Below are 25298 nucleotides of genomic sequence, written 5' to 3'. Positions count from 1 at the left end.
GCGTTGGGGAGAGTTATAGAACAAAGAGATCTAGGAGTACAGGTTCATAGCTCCTTGAAAGTGGAGTCACAGGTGGATAGAGTGGTGAAGATGGCATTCAGCATGCTTGGTTTCATTGGTCAGAACACTGAATACAGGAGTTGGGATGTCTTGTTGAAGTTGTACAAGACATTAGTAAGGCCACACTTGGAATACTGTGTACAGTTCTGGTCACCCTATTATAGAAAGGATATTATTAAACCTGAAAGAGTGCAGAAAAGATTTACTTGGATGCTACCAGGACTTGATGGTTTGACTTATAGGGAGAGATTGGATAGACTGAGACTTTTTTCCCCTGGAGAGTAGGAGGTTTAGGAGTGATCTTATAGAAGTCTATAAAATAATGAGGGGCATAGATAAGGTAGATAGTCAAAATCTTTTCCCAAAAGGTAGGAGAGTCTATAACAAGGGGGCATAGATTTAAGGTGAGAGGGGAGAGATACAAAAGGGTCCAGAGGGGCAATTTTTTCACTCAAAGGGTGGTGAGTGTCTGGAATGAGCTGCCAGAGGCAGTAGTGGAGGCAGGTACAATTTTGTCTTTTAAAAAGCATTTGGACAGTTACATGGGTATAGAGGGATATGGGCCAAGTGCAGGCAATTGGGACTAGCTTAGTGGTATAAACTGGGCGACATGGACATGTTGGGCCGAAGGGCCTGTTCCCATGTTGTAACTTCTATGATATGATTCCATCATCTTAAAGACCTCTATCAGGTCACGCACTCAGCCTTCTCTCTTCTAGAGAAGAGCCCCAACCTATTCACCCTTTCCAGATAAATATATCCACTCAGTTCCGGTATCATCCTTGTGAACCTTTTCTGCTTCTTCTCAAATGCCTCTATATCTTTGTTGTGCACAGTACTCCAAGTGTGGTCTAACCAAGGTTCTATAGAGGGATATGGGCCAAGTGCAGGCAATTGGGACTAGCTTAGTGGTATAAACTGGGCGACATGGACATGTTGGGCCGAAGGGCCTGTTTCCGTGTTGTAACTTCTATGATTCTATGATATACAAGATTCTATACATAACTTCTCTGCTTTTCAATTCTATCCATCTAGAAATGAACCCCAGTGCTTAATTTTCTTTCTATATGGCCGTATGAACCAGTGTTGCTATTTTTAGTGATGTGTATCTGTACCCAAAGATCCTGTTGCCCCTCTACCCCATTTAGACTCTTATTATCCAAGCAGTATGTGGCCTCGATTCTTCCTTCCAAATAGTAGAGTGCAGACCGGCAGCAGCCCACAATAGTGCTGTGGAGCCAGGAGGAGGTCTTCTGCTCCTCATGCCTCCACATTCAGGCAAGTAAAGAAAAACTTACCTCTTCCTCAGTCGTCCCTTTAAAGGTCCACTGTTTAGACCTCTGTAGACCCAGAAAAAGTGAGTTCCTTTCCCAATTTGGAATTAAGGTCCTGAAACAGAGCTTGGGCCCCTGAATAACATAATCAAGGAGCTTGTTCTCGGCAAGCACTTTCAGGAGGGAAATCAGGCACAGGATACTGTCATCTGAAATTGGTCTCCTTAACCCTGATTGTGCCCAACACATAGCAATTTCTACCCTAATGTCTTCATGAAAGAAGACAATGGCAAAAAAAAGGACAGTGACTATATCTAAAGGTTAATGCAAGTTTATTTTTACAAGTTAAACGTATTTTCTCAATATTTTTATGTTAATCCCTCCTGTCCCCATTTTTCAATCTGTCACCAGTTTTCCCTCGCTATTTCTCTAATCTCCACATTGGGGTACAGTTCCATGGGGATTAATCGCTCTGGTCCTTCACCGGGGTGAGGTATCTTTAGGTGTGTACCTTGACAGTGAATGTCAGCAGACCATTCAGGGCATAACAGCCAAGCACATATCACCCACATATGTGCCACTTCAGGCAAGGGCCTGTGGGTGAAGATGGTTATCAGAAGCAGGAACCCTTCACTATTTCCTCCTCCTCCTCTCTAATCCAGGGGAGCAGAAACAAAATGTAGCACCCCAACTGTTGCCCCAGCTCCTCATTTAAATCAGCACAGATGGGAAATCGAAGCTGGAACCTTCTAGGCCTGCATGGCTCCGCTACTCACTGGATAAGTTCACCAAGTCAGAGAAACTTGGGATATGCAATGTAAAAAAGCAAAATATAATGAGTTTTAGGGATTGAATGCTTTCAAGATACAATGGTTCAGGATTTGTACAGGTCAAAGGGGTACTGAACATATCCAATAAAACAACAGCCAATTTCTCACTGTATTCAGAATAAATCATTTCAATTTTTGAAACTGCATTATTTAATAAAATACTTGCCAGTTTGGAGGCAACATGAGAAGGTAAATGTGATAGGGTTACAAAAACCTATGATCCTTCAAAAACACATTGAATAAGTGACTAAGCTTACTTTCAATCAACCAAATTAGTTAGCTTGCTCTTCCACTAATTTATTGAAAATAGAGCTCCAGAATTAAATTTCTCCAAGACAAAATTTTTAAAAAATCCCAGTAGCCAGGTCAAAAAATAAAAACTCCATTTTTATTTTAACTTAACTGAATATAGTCATTTCTGATGGCACTCAATCATTAAATGTTAAAGAAGGTGGTCATTTGACCCATCGCATATGTGCTGGCTCTCAAACATCTATACACTTAGTCTGATTCTCTTGACCTTACCCCCATAGCCTTTGAAATTTTTTCTTTTCAAAACATTTATCTTGCCTTTTAAAAGCTACGCTTTCAGTGTTTCCAGTGGAGCAGTCCCTGTCCTAACTACCCTATGCTTTACAAAAAAAATCCTAATCTGCTACTTGAACATACAAGATAAAAAAAATGTTCATCCAAATTATGATCATTGGTTATGCACTGGGGTCAGATGAGTATTTGCTGCACAGGCACTGTTAGTAAATAAACTTTACCTGTTCTCAATTTCATTTTCAAAAAGAAATTCATTGCAAAAAGAATTTTGCAGAGTACCCCAGTTAACTGTTCCATCTAATCAAACTAATTGATCAGAAAATAAGATTTCTACCAAAAGCAGTATTGTCAAGGGCAGAGCATTGGGAAAAAAAGTGAGGCAATTCAAGAAAATCAATGATTGCAAACTCACTGAAATAAATGTTGAAAAAAAACTCTAGTAAATTCATATATTCCAGAAGGAATAGAAACAAACAAACAAACAAAACAAAGTCACTGGAACTAAATGAGGTTTGAGAGTCTTCTATTTAAAGTAAATACTACTGGCATTGAAGGACTGGATTGACAGCTGCACTGCAACAGCCTTTTTGAAAATTTACTCAGGGAAATATAATGATCAATTCAGATTTCAAAGAAAAACCCTGAATCCTTCAATTCCCAAGTTTATTGATTTAAATGTCTTAACAGGTCAACAACTTATCACTAAAAACTAAACAGAGATACTCAAAAGTTTTTTAGAAATTTAACAATATAAATTACCACACTGCAAACTATTTGCTTTAAAATGTAACTGTGATTGAAAAGATCAGGCATTTAAATTGTGCATACCCAAAAACTGCAATGCACAGATGAAATGTTAGTAAAAGCAACAATGTATGCTATTGCGTCTACAAAAGAGTTAATCAAAGCATTTAGCTCCAATACAATCAGGTAAGTGCCATTAGTCCAGTCTAATCTAGGAAGAAACAAAACTTCATTCAATGGCACAAACAATTTTCTTGTTAGTAAGGCTGCAATCTAGAAAGGAAGAATGTCTGTTATTGTATATTTTAAGTGTAACATTTTAGAATAAAAAATGCTGCACAGTTGCAGAAGATTCAAGTTTGTGTTACATAATCCATTGAAAAAAATCAAAAAGTTTGTAACTAAATTTACAACAACTTGCATTTATATAGCACCTTCAACATCGTAAAATGTCCGAAGGCGCTTAAATTTAAAACTTGCATTATATTACTCTTAGAAGTCAATTTTCAAAAATTCTTAAATAAACCTACAGTAGTTTTTCTGTACTGAAATTAGTGGATTTTATTATTTTTTTCCCTTTGAAGTACTGAAATTATTACATAGACTTAAGTAATGATACTCTGAAAGGTGGCATAAGGATATAAAACAAAGAAGCCCTACAGAGATGCACTACATGAAGAGTCATGGCTAAAGGCCCAACCATTCTGCTAAATATCTTTTAAGTCAGTCTCTGGCAAGCTGCCAATGAACTGGGAGGGTATCAGAACTTAATCCAAGACCAAGGAAGATCCTAATCATCACCCAGCTGAAAATGGATGCAAATTAGTTCTAAGTAGTTTTATCCCAGCTGGGTGACCAAAGGTGATTTCCATGAAGCTGTTTTCTCTGGACATTGGAGAATCTCGACAATCATGGTGGAAATATTCTGACATAGTATTTGGGGAGGGGGGGGCAGAAGAGGAGGAGGAGGAGGAGGAGGATGAGGTATTGGAGATTAAATATCCCTTTGAAGAACATTGTTCCCCTTGAACCTGTTGGGTGCGCAAATTATTAGGAAAGCAATCCAATATGAAAACACAACCTCCAGTTTCCGTAACTGCAGCTGAAGTCCCCCTTTCTAATTCCAGAAACTGTCTTCATTTGTGGGTAGTGCGGTAGATTTCATTGATCAGGATTTTGAAAACAGAAATGTTCCATCAATTTCAGAATATTGAATTCATTATATTACACATTTTCTGCCGGCATTACCAGAAGATATTGTACCTGACAAAATGCCAAATTTCGCAATGTCTTTAGACTATTATGTAAAGTAATAATGGAGGAAAAGTGCAGTTATCCTGGTTCGATGGTTTCAGTAGTAAAGCAGAAAAGTAAACTTCCTTTTATAATAATTCTTAATGCAAGGCAACAACTACGGGGCCAGAGAAGCAATCACCACTGCTTAAGTATGATTATGACTGAAATTCAATCATGTAATTGCAATTGTAGTGGTGAAGGTCAATTAAGATATAACCTTGGATTAATGATTGCTTGACTTACAAAATGAATTTTTAAAAATATAAATTAACATCCCTAGTAGCCAAGTATTTCAGACTATGGAATGAAATGGAACTTGATTTGATTAAGGCCAAAGGAATTACATTTAGCCAAGTAGGTTCTCAGACAAATTTGATACTCTTTGGCTACATACATTGTGCTAGATTTTTAACCTATGGCAAATCTAGCCCAAATTAATATTTTAAAACAATTTAATATATTTTCTGCAGACAGTCTTCCTTTAATAGTTACTGCCAGACCAAGCCTCCACTTTTTATATCCATCTTAGTAATAGCCTTCTGGGAGAAACAGCACAGACAAATGAAATGACTTCATGAATAAAAAGTTATAATATATTTACAATCTGGAAGTCATTCAGAAACTGTCATCTATGGCTTCACAGGTGATGGAGACTATGCTATTTTCAATGTCAACAATCGAGATCTTGGTACACTCAGTTTGCCAGAGAGCAAAATGCCTCCAAATGCATCAAAGTCAACTCTTAATTGACTGCTGACATTGATGAGGAACTTGTGAAGCCAATCTCAGTTCTTCTATAATGCAGACAAACGTTTCACTTCAGGCTCATGAAACCCAGCAAGAATCTACAGTGATGCAAATGGGTCAATGTTTCGAATGACTGGATGCACACCAACCAATTGCCAGTGGGAAAAACTGAGGAGTACCTTACTAGACCATTTTCTTGCTTCTCGATGCAAAGACTGAGCAGCAGCCAGAATTGGCTGGTTAACTGGCTGATTTGTAGGCATTAAAAGTAGCTCAGGCTCGTACTCATCTTCATTGTCAGAGGGAAGAGTCAACTCAACATCATCATCGTCATCATCATCACCATCATACACATCTACATCAGCCTCAATAGCTTCACTTGTTTCATCAGTCACATCAGGCTTTAGTGGTAGCGAGTGCAGAGGGGAGGATGGAAAGACAGAGTTAGTAGGAGAGATAGAAGGAGGAAAGAGAGGATATGAACGGAATTCTTTTAGTAATTGGGTATCATCTTGTTCTGTAGGGAAGGAAAACACAAAATGCATCTAGGAAAATCAGGAAGGGAGAACAGGTGGCTATTTTTAGCTTGTGACTTTTAAACTTACTGCCAACTAATGGAAGGAGATGAATCATGTTCGAGGGAAAAGGAAAGAGGAGCAAGGCTTTTTTCACACAACAAAAAGCTGCATCGCTTTCCTACACATTCACTGACTCATATTTGACCTTTTACATAACTAAACAGGACAAAGATGAAAAAGGTAATACCACTTTTCAATGAGCTGATGCAAGATCAGTGATTGCATTCAATCCTCAGTGTTGTACAAGTATATAGAAAGCTGTAGATGCTGGGAAGCAATAGAATGATGGGACAGTGGGAGGGACATGTAAGGAATCACCATAAGTTACATCGTTAAGGGAATAGACAGCAAAGACAAAGATACAGGTTAGAATAAGTACAAACTCAAAAAAAAGGTCAAGAAACGCAGGAATTACAATAAAAAAGAAATCCAGTTAACATATGGGAGGGTAAAGCTTTAATTAAACAAGGATGAAATTAAAGATTCCAATTAGCAAGCTAAGGATAAAGAAGCTTTCATATGTTGAAGAAAGGTTTTACTAACTCTAAAATTACCTAATAGTGAATCAGAAAAGAGAGACTTTTGAACAGGTTTCACCGTGATAACTTGGCCTCAATTTTAACACGCACCCACCCAACAGGCAGCAGGGGGTCGAGGGGAAATGAAGATATCGGGTTCGAGCAACCCAACCTCAATCCCTTCCGTTTAATTTTTTTAAAAATTAAACATCAGGCCATTGACGAGGCTCCCGTAAAAAGGCGGAGGGGTGGGGGGCTAATTAACATTCAAAAGTCGCAGCTGAATGACATCGGTGCTGCAACTTAAACTTAACTGCACGTCGGGGGCGACCTGAGCTGTGGGATTCCCGGCAGCAGCCGACTGCCTAAGGCAAGTACAAGATCTGCTCCTTCTAGCATTTCTTGTGGGCCAGGAGGAGCAGCAGTACTCTCCCCCCACCCCACGGCCTCATAAGGAAGCCTTCAGCGAACCCCAGCCCCAGTGATAGCATCTTTCAGTCTTACTCCCCCCCCCAGCCCAGAGCTTGCAGTCTCCCTCCTGACTGCCAGCGACCGTCCCCACAGATCCCTGGCTGCGGCCTCCTGCCGTTACTTCTCGCTTCCCGCCCGTTGGCCAGGCAGTCAATCTGACTGGCTGTTGGACGGGAGTCGGCCCTGCGTCCCCGGCCTTGCCGTGTTCTTCGCCCACAATCTCCCAGCTAATATCGGGGCCCTAGAGTAGCAATCTTCCAAAAACAATTTCCCTGACAATATTTATCTAACAGTTTAGAATTTGGGAGAATTTGACCACTGTTTAAACGCAGAAACTGTACCTCAGTATAGGCAACCCAACTCGTCGTTTGGTCTATTAACCCAGCTATATTAGTCAAGCAAATAAATTTAATTAGGGTGCTAATTATCTATTATTCAAATACAAAAAAAGTTCCATCCATATAAGAAAGTTGATCAATCATTTGGAATTAAAAACCTACTTCTCTATTTTAAGTACAAAAAACACGGTGGGGGGGGGGGGCGGAGAACAGAAAGGAGGAAAAGAACAATTTATGCAATGGTTCATAATTAGTTCTATTAAGCCAACTAAGGTTAGATTTGCAAAAATAGACTTCCATGAGAAATAGAACTTATATCTGTCCAACTCAAATCTGTATTTTTTTTAAAAAACAAACACCACTTTTCTCAATGCAGTTAAATTTGCAGCAAATAAGTATCCAAACATTTCACTTTCATGGTTGAGAAATCCTCGGCATGCAGCACAAAGACTTCCTCCAGCCAACCTCACAGCTTCATCTCAGGATCAAGCAGTGAGGTGAATTTGTGACAAAAAGGGAGGAAATGGTTGCAGGGAGGGAGGGCAGGCTGTGGTTATACTAACCCAACACTCAGTACCCTTGAGGGGGAGTGAGCCTCATAGTAGGCATACCTCTTTGCCAAAACACCTTATGACAGCCTGGATTAAGCAGTTGGTGATAAGTAAGTCAGCAATTGACTCGGACATCTGGAACATGAAGGTACTGGCACAGTGCAAGCTGCCCTGTGTAGGTCCTTCAAAAGGCAGATATCTATTTTATAGCTCATGAGGAAACTCAGATTTGGGACGACAAGCTGCCAGAAGATGTTACCTGGAGACTGGATGGGAGAGCCAAATTCCCATATATCCAGGGCTTAGTACCTAGCATGATTGGGTTGCAAAAAAAGAGATCCTGTGCGTCTGTATAGCTAACTGGTGGAAGCATCAATCAATGGGGTAGGGTTTTTGCCAATGTTTTGGAAAGGGGATCGGTTGCAACGCACACACTTTTTATAGTGAGCTGTGCTGTTTACCACATTGCTCATGAGGAGCTCCTGATATTTACTGTCCACATAGCAAGACCTTCAACCTTAGTGGTCCAACCACCAATTAGTTATTCTCCCTGTAGAAGGAAGGAGAGGTCTTGCTGGGGCTGCCCTGGCATCAAGATGACACCAGCCAATGAAAATTCAAAAACAAGCTGACTTTGTAATCAGATACAAGAGTCAAAGCAGCTCCATGTTACTCCAGGGCTCTGTTGGTGATAGGCCAATGAAGGGAGGGAGAAAACAAGGAGATAGCAAGATTTTCAGAAGCCAAACAAATTGAATTCAATCATAATCAAATTAGAACACATTCACTACACTGCTTCACAGCAGAGAAACTGTTCATTGTAATAATCCCCACCCCTGCTTTTGTATTTGTTTTGAATCCTAAGGATAACACATCTCCAAAAATCTGGATTAATGGCACCTCCTTCAGCTATTCTACAACTACATCGCTACTTTGATTGTTTAAATGGGTAGATTCAACCATCAAATGATTTGTATGTATAAATGATGATAGTTGTTGACCGTATCCATCTCTTTTTACCATAATTTTTATACAATAAGGAAATGGTTATTGGATAGTTTTCTGCAAAGCTATTTACAACCCATACTACATTGCAAACACCATTGTTATTAAATTATGGTACATCTTGAAATTAATACTCAAAGTTCATGGTCTCAGTGTTTGGGTCAGAAAAGGCCCCCAAGGATTTGTATACATAGATCATTCTTCAGATTTTTTTTTGCAGGAGCTCAATTACAGAAAAGGAAAGATGACCTACCTTGTAGGGTCATATTCTTTCTTTGAATAAAGGCACCTTTCACACAAAGATCAGTTAGAAAAGAACAGAAATATTCTATTTTTCAGGGAGTACACATGCATATACTCTCTATATAGAGAGAGATGACCAGATATTTTTGTTGTGATAGTGTGTCAGGACAGAGCGACACAATCCTCCCAATCCACTCCCATATAGCATAAAAAGGACTTATCCAGCTCAAGAAATATCAATTCGTTTTCACAAAACCCTTTCCCTTTCTCCATCCAAAGAAAACAACACTGCGACTATATCAAATACATCCTTAGCAAAGGCACGATAATCGGTGGAATGAGAGTAGTGGGTGGAAAATGCTTTCAACCCTATAAAGTAGTTAAATCTTTCCTTGTATTTACTATCAGTTTCCTATTTGCACTGATAGAGGCTGTCTAAGTATTGCAGTCAAAATGTCAAGAAGTAAGTCCTTTGTGCAGGAGCTGACATGGAGAATCCTTAGGCTTAGGGACCCTAAAAGAATGCTGACCTTACCCCTTGCTAAATAGTTCACGACCACTGTATTGCAACATGCTGAGGGTCGAACAATAGCATTCATTATAAAGTATCCTGTTAAGTCCTAACAGTGCAGGTGACTTGATAAGACATTGTGCAACTGGAACATTCTGTAGTTTGGAGATGATTGTTTTGTCTAGTTGTTTACAGGGCATTGTGCAGCTGGAACAGGTTAATGATTACCTTGACCTTTAAGTGTTTTGAACTATGTAACGGGGGCGTGACTCCGCTTATGATTAGCATAACAGCAGATTATCAGGAGCCAATGTTCCAGCTGTAAATGTATAAGAATGCAACACATTGAATGGAACTTTGCCTTTCTCTGCTGGATTCGACGGACTCCGGTAGGAGTCACTGGGGTGCACGGGAGTGAAGCCCCGCGGAAAATAAAGATGTGTTTAATTCTGAAGGTGTGTTCGAGTCAGTGTTTGCTGAACCAGACGGAGGGAAAAGAATCCAGATCAACAACACTAGGACAGATCTGCCGAATTAACACAATTTGCACCCTAGATTGAGTGTTTCATAAAGGTCCATGGATTACTCTAGCTTTGCAAATGCTATCACTGGAGACTCACTTCAGGTTATTGGAAGGGAGTGAAGGGAAAGAAGGGAGGAAGTGAAGGATTTGCATTTACATAGCACCTTACATGACCCTCAAGGCATCCCAAAGTGCTTCACAGAAAATTAAATACTTTAGATAATCTGTTTTCCAGTGGTTTTGGTTGAGGGGTAAATGTTGGCCAGGACACCACTTAAATGTTCATTGGATATTCCCCAGCTCTTTTTCCGAATAGTGCCATCGGATCTTTTACGTCCATTTGAAAGGACAGACAGAGCCTCGGTTTAATGTCTTATCCGAAAGGCAACACCTCCAACAGTGCAGCACTTCTTCAGTACTAGACTGGACTGTCAGTCCAGATTATGTTCTCATGTCTCTGGAGTGGGGTTTGAACCTCCGACCTACTAATTCACAAATGAGAGTGTGACCAGTTAGTTAAGGCTGGCATCTAAAAAGTGATTAATATATCCCACAAATACTAAGCTAGATTGGGATAACGTTTAAAAAAAGAGAATTAGCCAAGTATTTGAAAAGGAAGAAAATAAAAAGGACATGGGAATTAGAGTAGACGGCAACTTGCTGTGGCACAGATGCGGCATGCTGAAAGAAATTGCGGCACAGAAGAAATCAATGATTAAAACTTTGTTTGATTCGACGAGGAGTCCTGGTTCTTACAACAGAAACATTTACAAGGACTTACAAAAAAAATATATTTAGTACAGTTCTTGCAGAATGCCGGAGCTCTATGTGCATCCTCATAAGGAAACAATGCCCCAATTCAGCATGGAATTATCTGTTATGGCATGTTGAACTTTATGCAAAAAAAAATTGGTTGACATTTAAAGACAACTGTACGGTATCAGATTGGGCTAAGGCTGCAACTCACAGAGATACCAGCAAAGCATTTTTCTGAGTTCTTGAGTTCCCAAATCAATAGCTCAAAAGGGAAGATATATGAAATTATAAAGAACCAGATTTAATCTCACGGAGACACGAGGGCAAAATGAAGAGAGTCTTCAATTTCCATACTCCCCTTGTAAAATGAAAGGGTGTTTCACAGAAGAACCAGAGGCTTTTAGTTGCTACCAAAGAAATATGAATCAAGCTGAGTTTCAAATGGATGGTAAGGAGTGTTTGAGGTACTCTGAGATCAGAAGAGTCTCATTGCTCAGGAGATCATAGCTCTTATTAGGCCACAGAAGAAATTTCTTCCAATTGATGATGTAACCACAATTAGAGGATGACATCCTAGAAGCCATTTAAAAATGATCCAGCAGAGCCCCTCAAGGAATTGACTCCCCTCAACACCTAGTTTATCAAGTTGAAGCTGGTTGAATCTGGGTGGGAAGATTCTTCTGTGGGGCTGAGAGATTAGTGGGATACTGATCAATGCTGTGGAATTAGAGAACCATGATTTTCAACAACTATTTAGTTCCAAGAGATCTTTAGGATGATCCTTGGAATAAAGGGGAAGGAAGGAAGGAAATGTACAGAGAACCATGCATTTCCAGAACAATGAAACATTCAGCTTCCAGGCCAACACATCAATAATCCTCAAGTGAAAACATTAGCATTAGTGATTGCCCAGTGACACAAAAGTCTGCTGAAGAACAACCCCAAGTTCAGACAATGACTTTAAATGGATCAACCGTTCTTGCAGGTGGGCTGCACATAGAATCAGCGATCAAGCTAAGCAGAGATGGTTGCCTTGTGGTACAGGGCTCTGCCTTTTTTCACAGACCATTGTGTCATCTATCCAGAGATAGACTAATTAGCCCTACACCAGATCCTGAAAATTAGCCCAAGGCAATTATGCCATTAAGTTCAAGCCTGCCAATGTGACAAATAGCGTACTACGTCCAGTCTTGTTGAATCTGCGGCCCTCTTCCTCCTCAGTTCTACAAGTGTCCAACACCAGCACTATAAAATCAGGAGATTCTCTGCAGTGTCCTCAAAGAATGTTCTGTTTCTGAGCCTATCCTCTCATACTGAGAGTCCAGTCTACCTCCATTAGCTGGGCCATGCAAATCTGCTGAGAAACTACTGATTAACATTCAGCTGTAGGGGTCTCATGAACAGCAGCCCCAAAGACTATTGCCACCATCAGATGGAGAATACAAAGGTAAGAGTCACAGGCAATACCAGTCACAGAAAGAATAGAAAATGGTCTGGAGCAAAAGAATCCTTTGTTCAGGGTGTCAAAATCAGGATCCAGTTGTGACTTAGAAGTACCATGGAATTGGCATCAGACAGCACACACATCTTGAAATTAACTACAAACCAGTAGTGAAGTGACAGACCATGTGAGTGAAAATTTCATTGGTCCAAATGGGCATGCCATGCTAAAGCTGGCTTACAGTTGATGCCAGTCAGTACCATGCGAGTCTCTTCCAGAATGTAGCTTTCAACACAGGTCTAGCATAAAACACTGGAGAAATGACTGCATGGTTCAGCCTCACTACAGGAGATGTAAAAGTGGGATGACAAAATCTGAGTGGCTCTTTTCTCTTCGCTGTAAACTTTTTAGAGGAATGCATCCAATTGTTCAGGTAAGTTCTGCCTGATGCAGATAGAGAATCCCTTGAAAAGTATGGCATAAAGATATATACCATGTGAAAAGGGATCCAAGAAACTTGTCAGGATCATTAGTAAATGTGGTAGCCCAAAAAAATCCCACGCAGCAAAATAATTCTTGCAGACCGGGAGGCCAATTTGTTGAATATCACTGATTGATCCTAGTCATTCTGAAAACCGAAACAACACAAAAAACAAAAAGGAGAAATTTTCAAGAATTTGAGAAAATATCCAAGGCAGCCAATACCAGCACTAAAATATTAGAACCACAGGAAGTGAATCACAAAAGACAAAGTCATGAAGATGATGCAACTGCATTGCAGGAAACCATTTCTACAGCTTGGGGGAGGGGTAAATGATGTTTGAACAGGACACACCCTTTATACCATACAGGAGTTTGGAGGGAGGAAATCACATTGACGCCATCATAGATGTTAAAACCATCATACAAGGGCATCGTTCTTCATGCTGTCCCCAATAGAGTGGACCAATTTCTGGCAAATCAGTCAGTGTGAGGAAGATGCTGGAATGAGGAATACCGTAAAAAAGCAAGAACTCTGCAACTAATTCTCCAATACATTTTAAGTAGCTTGTTTATACACTTATTAAAAGACAGAATGAATACACTGGCATGTCACAATGGCAACAAAATTGACTTCAGCGTTAACTTACAGTATGAACATTTTCAACTCCATTACAATTCAGTTGTGCTACTATACTCAAAAGTCAACATGTATTTGACTGCATTTAAGTTAAATTTCTCTATTTTTAATGGACTGGCTTTTAAATAAGTTTTTCTAATATTTGAAAAGAGCCCTTATTTTGAAAATACACTTTTCCATTTAATTTTCTCCTATTGACAGCTACTTACTAAGGCCAAAACACATTCATCAGCTTGGCTGGCAGAACAAGCTGGAGATTAAATTTCTCCATGATACCCCATCAGTGTCACTCCAGTTTACAAGAGGAATGATTCAAGCAGGATGAACCAAACAAATTGCCTCTTCTTTTATTGTCATGCTCTCAATCAGATAAAAAACCTCACTTGCTCATCGAATGCCTTCCAAATAACTGCAGGGAGCTTAGGGAAACTGGTAACTGTGGATGTGCACTTTGGCCTTATTGGGAACTCATGCATTGCGTTAATGGATCACTCAAAATGCAAGTTTCATTGTCTTCAATGAAAAACTTTTTTTTAAAACCCATTTCATACCGAAACAACTAATGTTACAGTTGGTTTAGTTAATAAGCTTAAATGATAATACAAAACTTATGAGCTGTAATTTCTTTGTTCAGTGACCACATTTCTGAAGTTTTCTATGAACGATTTAAATTGTCAAGCAACCGTCTTGTAATAACACTCTTATCATACCATAAAACAATTCTAGAAGGATAAAAATAAAATCAGCACATGTTTTGGATCAAGAGAGACTGTTAGGGAAAAAGTTAATTCAAGTAATGTCACTGGTTGAAATGACTTTAGTTTCAGATAGATATTAACAATGACAGAAAATTAAAGTGAGAAATTAGAATATGCATACAAAAAATATATACTGACATCTGAGCTCCCAAACCATGAAACAAGCTTTGTTTGTGCCTTTGACCAGTCAAGCTCTTACCTTGCTAGACCACTTCCTGGCTTCATCGTGCAACTGCCTAGCAGACTCCATCATAGGCTGATTCACCACTTCTCCTGCTTTCATTTCAGGGAATTCCTCATCTTTTTCCTCAGGAGGAGGCGGCCTGGGTGGAGGAACCTGACCCTCAGGAAGTGGTGGTTTGGGAGGAGCAGGTTCATCATTCAGCTGCAAACAATGCATTGAACTTGTCATATTTGAAAGCTCAATTTAAAGACAAATTTTGTAAATAAAACAGCTATGCCACACAAAGCTCACTTCTTTTTAAATTACATTAAGCATAGGAAAAGGAACACTTGAGAAAGTTATTTTTACAAGCTAATTTATACATCTTATGCTGGAATTTCACATTATAATCTGCCTTTGTATTTTTAATTGATCACACTTCAGTGGTAAATAAGCAAAACTCCCAAGAGGTTTTACTCCAATGCAATGCAAATCAAAACACTCCATTGAAATTCCTCAACTGATTAACCATTTTATCTCAGTCAGATGTTCAGCTATCTTTCAAACTTGGCTAGAGCTACACATCACTAGAATAAAGTACTAGGGAGTGGTGGAAGACGCAACCTAATCAATTAAAAGCATTAAACAAAAAGCACACTGGTTTAGGTGCAATGTTTCTCATGCCAGACTGGCACCATCCATTAAAATGCTGAGCATTATACACGTTGTGACACCATTTTCTTTAGTATAGGTGATTTAACAGTGAAGAATGAATGTGCAGGTCTAGAACAGTTCAGATTGCATCATGAAGCAAAATTATATGATTGCCATTCAAGACGACTCAGGATCAAAGGCCAACAGGATAAATTTCACTGACAGCACATTCAGACCCGGTAGATAGCCTTCTGAAAGAAAGCGACGTTTCATTCCACTTTTAAACTGTTGCAATATCTGTGGTTTGATACAAGTTGCATTATAAACACACCATCAGTATGGTCTGTGACCAGTTTCAGACAATTGGTAGCATAAATGGGGTTTTAACTTTCATAGGATTCAAAAGGCCTCTTTCAATTATAACAAATACAATTACAGCATGGAAGGAGGCCATTCGGCCCATCGGATCCGTGCCAACAAGTAAACCTGTCCAAGTTTCTCAACTACTTTTTTCCCTGCAACAAATACAATTTTTTTTTGTAGAAAACTAATTTTGCCTGTTTTATCCTAACCACATAATGTGCTGATTAAGTACAAAATTTGTATCTCAATTAGCAAGCTCATATAAAACAAGGCAAGTCTTCCCTACTGCAAGCATTTATATTTATGACTTTTTAAATTATCAATTCTGCTGACAGTTAAATTATGGATATTATTTTCCTAGTATGAGGTCCGAACAATAAAGCTTTCTTTGCAAACCATTGGTAGTAACATGATTTCTTTGATGAGCTGAAACAAAACATCAATCCTCTTCAGTAATGTTAAATATCAATGGTGGACATACATGGAGCTGATCTAGATCAGGTGGTGGAGGTGGAAAGTCTGGCTCCTGAGGCTGGAAAGCTTCTCGAACCTTGGCCACAGCACCTAAAATTCGATATCCTGAATCCAAGAAGCTCTTCTGCAAACCTACAGGTAAAGATCACAGATTATTGAACAAAGTAAACTGGCACAATGCTTGAAATAAACACTTGTATTTTTGAACAATACACAAGCCTTACATAAGGTTCCTTGATTTAATTGACACTTGAACAAAGCATCGCAAAAGCTCATCCCCATCAATTAAGGAAAACATGTTACATTTTTGTTGATGTACAAAACTGCTCTGAGGAAATGAAATTCAATTTTTACATATCACACCTGATTGTTCAGTTTAGTCACTTCTACTTAACTTCCAGGCCGTAACAAGTTAGAAAATTTATCAGTCTCAATGCTTTTTAAAAAAATAGCTCATCCTTTGCAAATTGAACGCATTTACACTACAAGTTTACTGTCAGTGGAAAGCAGATGTAGCTACATGCAGACACTAAACTTGTACAATGTAAATCAAGTGTTAAGATCCTAAATGCGAAGCGTAGCAAGATTTCCCCCTCCAGGGTGTTTGACTCTACTTCACTCTGATATCAGATCAGAACCCAACTCGGGCTGCATTTACACGATAACTGCAGCATTGGAGCAAAATGGTTTCACTATGGATCCTTAATATGTGCTGTTCGGTTTTATGTTGAACTGAAGTCAGCTGCAACAGTTCATTGTCACTATGTGCATAAGTTACTCCTTAACAAGCTGGTGCTGAAGAGTGATAAGTGCAGAGACCAGTCTTGGGAATAAAATGGCCAGCACTTATAACTGCTCCTCCCCAAAACATCACTTCGATAAATGAAATTTCAGAAACTGCACAGAAACTATAATAAATGGCTGTGTCACCCACATCATTAAATCTTAAATTGTGATGCAAAAAAGTACCCAAAACAAAATCATGTCAACTTGTTATGGGGAGGGGGAAATTAGTGGGAATCAGTGTCAGAAGGCGAAAGAAATCATCTTATGTACCTCAACATCAAATCTTTCGCGCCATTGCTAGAGTGCAACAGTTGGTCTTTTTCTTGTACCCTTGACCTGGAGTGAATAATCTTATCTATGTCAGAGGACAACAAACTGTTTGCATTGCTCTTGATTTTACCTGTTGTATTACAAGCACTCAATCCTCAATACAAAACAGGCACTTTCAACAATCTAGTGAAAGTGCAAAATGAATGATCAAACTTCAATGTCTTACCAGGATCTGAAATGTTCCCAGCTACAGCTTTAGCGTCTATTACCATAGGCGAGATGGTTTTGCTTAGTTCATCAGATGCTGCCTTCACTGACTCACTGAATTTCGGGTCTTCTGAGTTCTCAACTTCCCTCTTGGCAACCAAAAGAATTCTGTTTGCACGACGAGCAATGCTTGTTGCTCCAGCAACCAGCATTTGAGGTTGTACATTGGCCATGGCTACTTTGCACTTGTCTATATCTTTCTTGATGGCTTCCTCAGAGGCATCCAATAGGGACCTGGTATCAATAGCTTCATCCACCAAACCTATATAATGTACAACACATTATTACCCACTATCATCTGCATGAAATTGAACAAATATAATTCTGAATTTCAAGCTGTTACCCAAACTCATCTCATCCAAACAGAAGTCTCCAGTTTGGTATAGCTCAAAATTTGGGGTGACATGGGGGCATTATACATTATGCCATCAATGAAAATGGGAGAATGCAGCCATATCTCCCTAACAATTCAGTATTATCATAAATAGTACATTTAAACATTTGTACAATTTCTTAGTTATGGTGAAAAACAGGCATTCTATCCCTGCAGTAGAGGGATCCAGGTTTGATTTCCTGACATGAGAAGTGCTGCTTGGAAAAGAGAAAATTGAAAGCAGAGTCATCACTGGGCTGCTTGTGCACAGTTCCTGGTTGCACTTGAACAGAAGCAATAGCAGAGTCACTAGGTACATGGATCGGCAACTCCTATAGGAGTAAAATGAAGGGGGGAGGAAATAGAGGGATTGACATTTACAAAGCATGCTGGGAACCTACTTATAAATCTGAGTTGGCAGTGCTTAACAAGTTGCCATAGGTTAAACTTGTTCATTTTAAATGCTCAAACTAGACACAATTCTTTTAATTTAGAGAGATGGCAGAGTGTCTAATGACAACAGTGATCCACAATAGCATCATACAGAAGTTCCTATCACCATTTCACAGCATTACAGAAGCATTTTTGCAGCAAAATTAGCAAACAGTGGCTGCACAGCATGTCAATGATCCAACATACTGTGCCATGGGATGGTAATGTGTGGGTTCACAGCCACAAGTCGCCACACAGCAAGCATGCTGTAATGGAGGTGCAAAGCAAAGTTAAGAAATTTTCCCAACAAAAACTGTACGACACATCACCCCAGGCCATTGTTATTAGCTTTGCATCAGTTGTACCAATATTAGCAGCAATTTGGGAGCAAGTTGCCTGCCAGTGTGGAATGTGTATGGAACAGGGAGGGGTGGAAAAACTGGACTTATTTAAAAAGATGGGAAAAAAGCTCAAATAATGGAAAGAAGGGTGATTTATGCAACATTAATTTTCTCTGCAGAACATATAAGCAAAAAGTATTTGAAGCAATTTCTATTAGGGTGAAGACTATTGGGTAAGTTCATCAATCCCTTGGGGGGACCCAAGCTCAAAGGAAGCATGGGTCGGAGATTGGGTTACAAATGCGGCAGCACAGATTCTCCAAGCTATTATCTAAGCACAGCTCCCTGTTGGGAACGCAGGATCAATGAACTTACTCTTAAATCTGATATGCTGGTTTAACTTTTTTTTTAAAAAAAGCATTTCACTATTAAAGAATCTTTCAAAGCACAACAGTATTTAATTAGACTCAAGATTATTGCCGCTGATTTTTTGCCAACATACTGCTGAGCTACTGAAGGTTTCAAGTTCAAAGTAAGGTTGTTTGATGGAGCTACCACTTGGATAGCCAGTGACACAAGGAAGCAGGAAAAAAAAGTTACTTAGTGGATTTTGCACTTTCAAACACGAACAGTAAAATTGGAAACTTGTCAAATGCCTTTGCTCACCAGTCATTTTTTCGACATTATCAATCCACTGGTTCTTCATGGTTTCAAAATGTTCATTGGCAGCCTGGTTACCAGGATTTCTCAACAAGATGCGAGCAGCTGAAACCACCTATTCAAGTAATTCAATAACAGTGAAACTGGACATTTGGTAAGTTTTAAATTAGGTGCAGGTTGAATATTTCTGCAAAGTCAGAAGAAGCTGACAGCCCCTTTTATCCTTCCAGAGCTAAATTAATGGGTTTATAACCATGTGGCTGACAGTTGTGGGAAGAAAATAAAAAAATGTTTAAAGTGGGGAAAAAAATTATGATTCTAAATTAATGTCACATGCAGCAGATTCAAACACCTTGATCCATTTTCCAGTTAGTCCACTAGATGGGGTATTCCACCTTGAAAAGAATGGGCACTTTATGACACTGACAAAGTGCTCAATCAGCAGTTACTAAACCACATCTGCATCAGAATCAAGAATCAGCAGCACTCTTTAAATATATCGCAGTTAAAATGAAGAACGGGGTCAGGTGGTGAAAATGGAACAAAATCATGGGGGGGGGGCGGCACGCGCGGGAAAGTTATAGGAAAAGATATTTAAAAAAGAGAGTTAATTTTTTTTTTAAAGTGCTGATTGGGTGTTTAACTGAAGACCAACCTGTGGTGTTAATTCTCGAGCTGATTTCACAGCTGTCTGTATACCTTCTACTGTGCTTTTGTTCGCAGCTCCAACTGCAGCAGCTTTCTCTGCTGTAGCACCGAGTTTGGCAGCATGGTTCTCAAAATGAATTGCCCGCTCCTCAAACACCTGCATAAACAGCAACATTTTACTATTTTCATACATTGATTGCAAAGTAGCTACAAACAAATATCATTTTCCTCATCAATCATGATGTAAAACTTTGTTTGTGTTGATCATAATTTACCAGATTTAATATAATACTTGAGGGCAAAACAGCCTCTATTTTATTTCCTGAATTTCTTGTCTGTAATGCATCAACTGCATCCAAGAGAGTAGGAAATTAACCTACACCCAAGTCTCCACCAATGTGAAACAACCATAAATGGGTTGTGAAACAGACAGTCAAGATGACAATCCTCTCCATGAAGGAATCACCTCAACTCTGCTGAGTACTTTCCAATAGCAACATGACAAATCAGGAGTACTCAACGTGTATCAGATAAAGAGTGCAACCCCATATCCCACCACTCCACAATGCCACACACTGGTGCTCCAATGCATCCCATCAGTTGGTTATCGGCAAACAAAATGATTTTCCACTGCAACAGCCCTTGTTTGCGTAGTCAAATAATTTGTTTTGATATTATTGGTAGTATTAAATTACAGGTACAGTTCTCAATCTTGACACCATTTAGAAGTTAATTTACTGAAGTATCACAAAAACAATAATTCTCATTACAACATAGCTTTTAAGATTTATACAAAAATTGAACTTTTTCTAACGTATGTTGATCATTCTAAGACTAGGAAAGCATTAGGCACAGACTATGCTGCTTCGGTTCCCTCATATCTCATTTAATAAATACAGGATGTTGCGGTGGTGATTGTGCACTTCCTACAAACGTGTGAAATCCACCAGCTATAAATACTATGATAGATATTTGAACAGACGATTGGCTATAAATTATTTTGGATGGAATATACCTTTTTAATGCACTAAAAGCATTGAGAACTTACATAAAAACCCAAGTAAAATAAAGGAACAAGACATGGCCATTTGGTGCATTAAAGCGCATCCCTTGATTATCACAACCCAACATTTGACCTAACTTCAATATTTTTGCACAACATAATCAACACTATTCAAAACTTTTACTCAAGTTCTTCTTGACATTAGTTTTCAATTTGCTTTTCACTAAATTTACATCCTGCGGTCTTACTTTGAATTAATAACCTGGGTTTACCTTATGTATTCAATGGGCCCTTTAAAATACCGTGATGTAAAGCATTAACTATAACTTCTAAAGTTAACAACCAGATTGCTTCCCCAAAAAAATATTAGCATCCAGTCTTGGAAAATATTTCACTTTTCTGGGAAGTGCAAAGAGAATTCAGCACTCAGAGCTCATTTGTTATTTCATCAATCTTTTGTCTTGTGACAGAAAACTTCTGAAATCTAGTTTACTTCGTTACGTTAAACATATTTTCTAAGCAAACACATAAGTGTTTGAGTTAAAATCTCCATACTCTCACTTACCTCCTCTCTATTTGCTGCATCCCGAGGAGACGTGGCTGCTACAGCAAGCAACTTAATTGGAGTGGTAGTATCGCTGAAAACATCAGATACCTCCTGAGTCATGACTTCTTGCATTTTGCCTTTTAGGTCCTAATGAGAATAACGGTAACAAAATATAAGTATTTTGCCTTAAAGAAATTACAGGAGTCCAACTTATATAATGTGCCTTGTAAATTAACATCTTATGGTACTTTGCAATGGGAATAGGTGGATACAGAGCATAAAAGGTAAAGAAATTTGATGGGAGGGAATTGTAAAGATAGCTTTTCAGGGTAGAGACAGACAAAAATATAGTGACATCAGTGTTTTGGAAAAAAAGTGTGCAGGTTAGGATGTATTGCTGGAGAAGACTGACCAAGTAAATGGGATATTGCCTTCAAGGGACTTAAAAAAATTAAGATCTTGAAGTTGATTCACTGAGGCACAAGGAGCCAGTGTGGATGAGAGCTGGGATGATGGCTGTGTGGGACTCTGCAGAAGAGAATGCAGACTTTGAAGTGCTGGATAAGCTGAAATTTGTGCAGAGCATTAGAAAAGTTGGTCCTCAAAGCAATGACAGTGTGGGTGAAGAGTAGATGGCCTTGTGGCGTTCACAGTCTGCACCATCACACAGTGGTAAAGCGATAGCATTCAGATTCATATCGTAGCGACATACATCGTAAGCTTCTCATTTGAAACTGGATGCCTGCAAACAGTGTATAAATTGAGTAGACATTTTCTGACACATTAGAACAAATAAAAGCAAAATCTACGGGCTAGTACAGTACTTGAAAATTCCATTGCTCTGCTCTATTGAATTATAGATGCATGTTCATGCCTGCAATTCCCTCATGGTGAATTGGCCATCAGAGCAGTGCTACTGTTGAGGTGTCAAGTGGAAGCCAGATCATACCCAAAAAAGGAGGAAGATGATGGGGAGGAGGAGCACACGGATGCATGATATAGATGGTGTTAAATTTGTAATGAGCTTTTCCTCAGCGTGGGAATTCATTCCCTACTGCCATTTAACCAATTATAATTTTTTTTATATAAGAATAGCAACTTTCATATCTTAAGCAATCAACAGTCATAATTGGTTTCCCCGTACAATGTATTAAAATGGCCAGCCTCTATCGAGTTTAAGCTTTACTCCAAATGTATTCACTGCAAAACTACACACTCTTGGTGTGTAATTAAAAATTAAACTGCTGGCCCAAGAATGTAATGCAAGAGAATTTATTTCAATAAATAAAGCATGGTTGGTTACGACAGATAGTACTCCACCTAGTGAAAAAAATTCAGTTAACACCAATAGGTTAATAGGAACAATTACCATCAAATGTAAGGCTTGAATTCAAAAAGGTTTCTTCAATTCTCAGAATAATTTATTCATTTTTAAAAATGAAATGATAATTTGGATGGAAAATCCATTCCACCTTACATACTTGAATTTTTAAAAATATTCATCTAGTAAAAAGCAAATCCATCGACAATCACACTTATGGTGCTTAGTTGATCAGCATACAGAAAGGACAGTTTTCAGCCTGTTATTTTCTACACCAGAAAGCTGAAGCTAAATTTTTTTTAAATTTAAATGCTACAGGTGGATGCTCCCCATAAAAGCATTTGTTCATCCATTAAACAAGTCAAAATACTTTCAATAAGGGCTTCACTCACACAAACCTAAAAGATCATGGTCAAACATTGGATGTTTAAAACACTGAAGTTGCTTTAGAGTTAAAACTGCCCAAAATCATAGAATTGTGAAGTGCATGGTAAATAAGATCAACTGCTTTAATGCGCCTACAGAACAAGACTCAGTAAATCAGAATGGCTAAGTCACATTACAAATGCTCCTACTTTTAGTGCATCCTGCAGTTGTGCAGCAATTGCTCTGGCCTGAGGACTGTCCCCTTCACCCCGAGCTGCCAGCTCTGCAAGTTGTCCAGCTAGCTGTTCCACTCTGTCACACTTTCCAGACAGTTCTTGACGATAAGGTCCCATCATTGCATTTGCCAGTCGACGGCCCTCAGCAACAAGTCCACGGATAGCTGCCTGGCCTAAAAAAAAATCCCTAAATTAAATCAAGCATCAAGTTCTAAAAAGCAATCTAACAGGGCCAAATGGTGGCACATCACTAGTTTCAAAGCTTTTGATATCCAATCAAATTACTGAGAAGTTGAGTGGAAGCCAGGCACTTGATTGCAAAGTTGGAAAAGGGAAGGTCATTCCAGACTGTTCTTGCTCATCTTCCAGCAGCTAGAAATGAGCACCATTGGCAAAGGCTTTGAAAAGATCTGTTCCTCCTCACAGCTAAGGAAGGTGTATGGTGCGATGAGCTGAAGATGGGAAGGGAGAAAATATTTGACTAAAAAAGAAACAATCCAAGAGACGAAGACGAGTCAAAATGACAAGTCTCTAAAGAAAACACTAAAAAAGGTAGGAGGGTTTTTTTTTAAAAAACTGCTTTTCCACAACACCTGCGTGTTGGATGAAGAAAAAAAAACTTATGCTGAAAGTACCACCCCCACATTTTCATTTTCTTTCTATAGAATTGCAATGTTATTTGTTATATATCTGCCGTGTACACTCCACATCTAAAATTTGCGCCAACCAAGTTTAGTTATTTTCCAGCCAATACCCAAGTGTTACAGTGCAAGAATTCTTTGCAGAGCTCGAAGTTCAAGATGGAGTGCCACCAGTGGGATGCAGATTTGACTTCAGGCAGGAATTTCATATTTGATTACAGCAAACATGAAGTCTTGCCACGTAAATTCCTTCAATCACATGCATTTAAGGACTGACTAGGGTGGAGATGACCAAGTTAAAATTGCTTTTACCTCTCATTTACCTTATGTTGAACGCACTAGGTCAAGAAATAAATATTTTGTGCACTGTTAGATACTCTATGTAGCATAAGATAATTTAGGCAAGTTCTTGTACCTACAAGTGAGTTACTGGTCTTTCGAAAGAATGAATTAACCCATTCTGCGTTTCAATGGATTTCACATGTACTCACCCACACCACGGTCATCAACTGTAGGATTATCAATCCAGCGGTGGGCTTGCTCTATTTTGCCTTCCAAATTAACTGCTGCCTTTACTGGCCTGCTATTGGCCACTGCTCGGTTTGTTTTAGTCTGTAAATTCTGCAACGTGGTAGCGATTTGCTTCGCCAAAGCACGAGCTTCTGGGGTGTCACCTTTACCTCTGAAAAGCACAGAAAGCAGGGTTGCAACTTAAAACATGAATCACATAGCATTCGAGTAATTAAAGCTCATGATTTTTACAAAAACTGCTGTCAAATGTGAGTACTGATTTCTATAAAATATTAAACAGTAGTGCAATAATGGCTAAATTCATGCAGGGCTGTCAACATTGGGGAAATGTTAGGAGTGAGATGAATGATTAAAGGATAAGACAGACTGCAAATACTTTAGTCTCTTTATGGAGGTGTGTTGACTTGTAAGACTGAGTTCAATCAAAATAATAACATTTATAAACCAAAGTGAGAGTTTCATGCTAAATGGGTAAGATTTGATAGGTCAGAGTAAAGAAACTCAGTCTGTCCTACGGTTATCTACTTTTTGAATACATACTGCCTTCTCAAGTCAGACAGCTTGGCTGTCAGTGCTCCTATTTCATTAATCGAGCGCAGTATATCATCTCGTTCTTTGGGGTCCTCACAAAGATCTGCAATTCTCTTCGCTTCTGTTAAAATACCACGGATATGCTCTTCTCCTTCAGGACCTCCATGTGGATCTGCCAGCCAGCTCTAAAAAGTCAAAGCAATGCTAAGTACTTGTAAAGTAAAAGCAAAACTTAGGACAAAAGTTATACATTTCAATACAGTACCATCCTCCTTTGCTACATCCCAACATACAGCATGCTATTCCAACACTATTTGTACATACAATTATTTTCTGAAGTTTTACAGCACTCAGCTTAGTGAACTACGAGCTCTCTTTCTC

At 39.0% G+C, this 25298-nt stretch overlaps 1 protein-coding gene across 2 annotated transcripts in view; it reads right to left on the bottom strand.

The window, feature by feature from the left end:
* LOC137304090 (vinculin) overlaps positions 1-25298 on the bottom strand; it is a 95365-nt gene that overhangs the window by 7968 nt on the left and 62099 nt on the right. The window contains exons 10-19 of one of the 2 annotated variants that reach the window (XM_067972559.1): positions 24927-25102; positions 24347-24537; positions 23188-23387; positions 21310-21438; positions 19749-19898; positions 19100-19208; positions 17247-17549; positions 15972-16096; positions 14510-14695; positions 5677-5898 (exon numbers count right to left, since the gene is read on the bottom strand). In XM_067972559.1, the coding sequence (XP_067828660.1) occupies positions 5677-5898; positions 14510-14695; positions 15972-16096; positions 17247-17549; positions 19100-19208; positions 19749-19898; positions 21310-21438; positions 23188-23387; positions 24347-24537; positions 24927-25102 (1791 nt within the window). The remainder of the gene's footprint in view (positions 1-5676; positions 5899-14509; positions 14696-15971; positions 16097-17246; positions 17550-19099; positions 19209-19748; positions 19899-21309; positions 21439-23187; positions 23388-24346; positions 24538-24926; positions 25103-25298) is intronic. The other variant, XM_067972560.1, reaches the window with a different exon arrangement.

Source organism: Heptranchias perlo, chromosome 36, assembly GCF_035084215.1.
Source record: "Heptranchias perlo isolate sHepPer1 chromosome 36, sHepPer1.hap1, whole genome shotgun sequence".
NCBI classification, from domain to species: domain Eukaryota; kingdom Metazoa; phylum Chordata; class Chondrichthyes; order Hexanchiformes; family Hexanchidae; genus Heptranchias; species Heptranchias perlo.
This window is presented reverse-complemented; position numbering and strand designations above follow the sequence as displayed.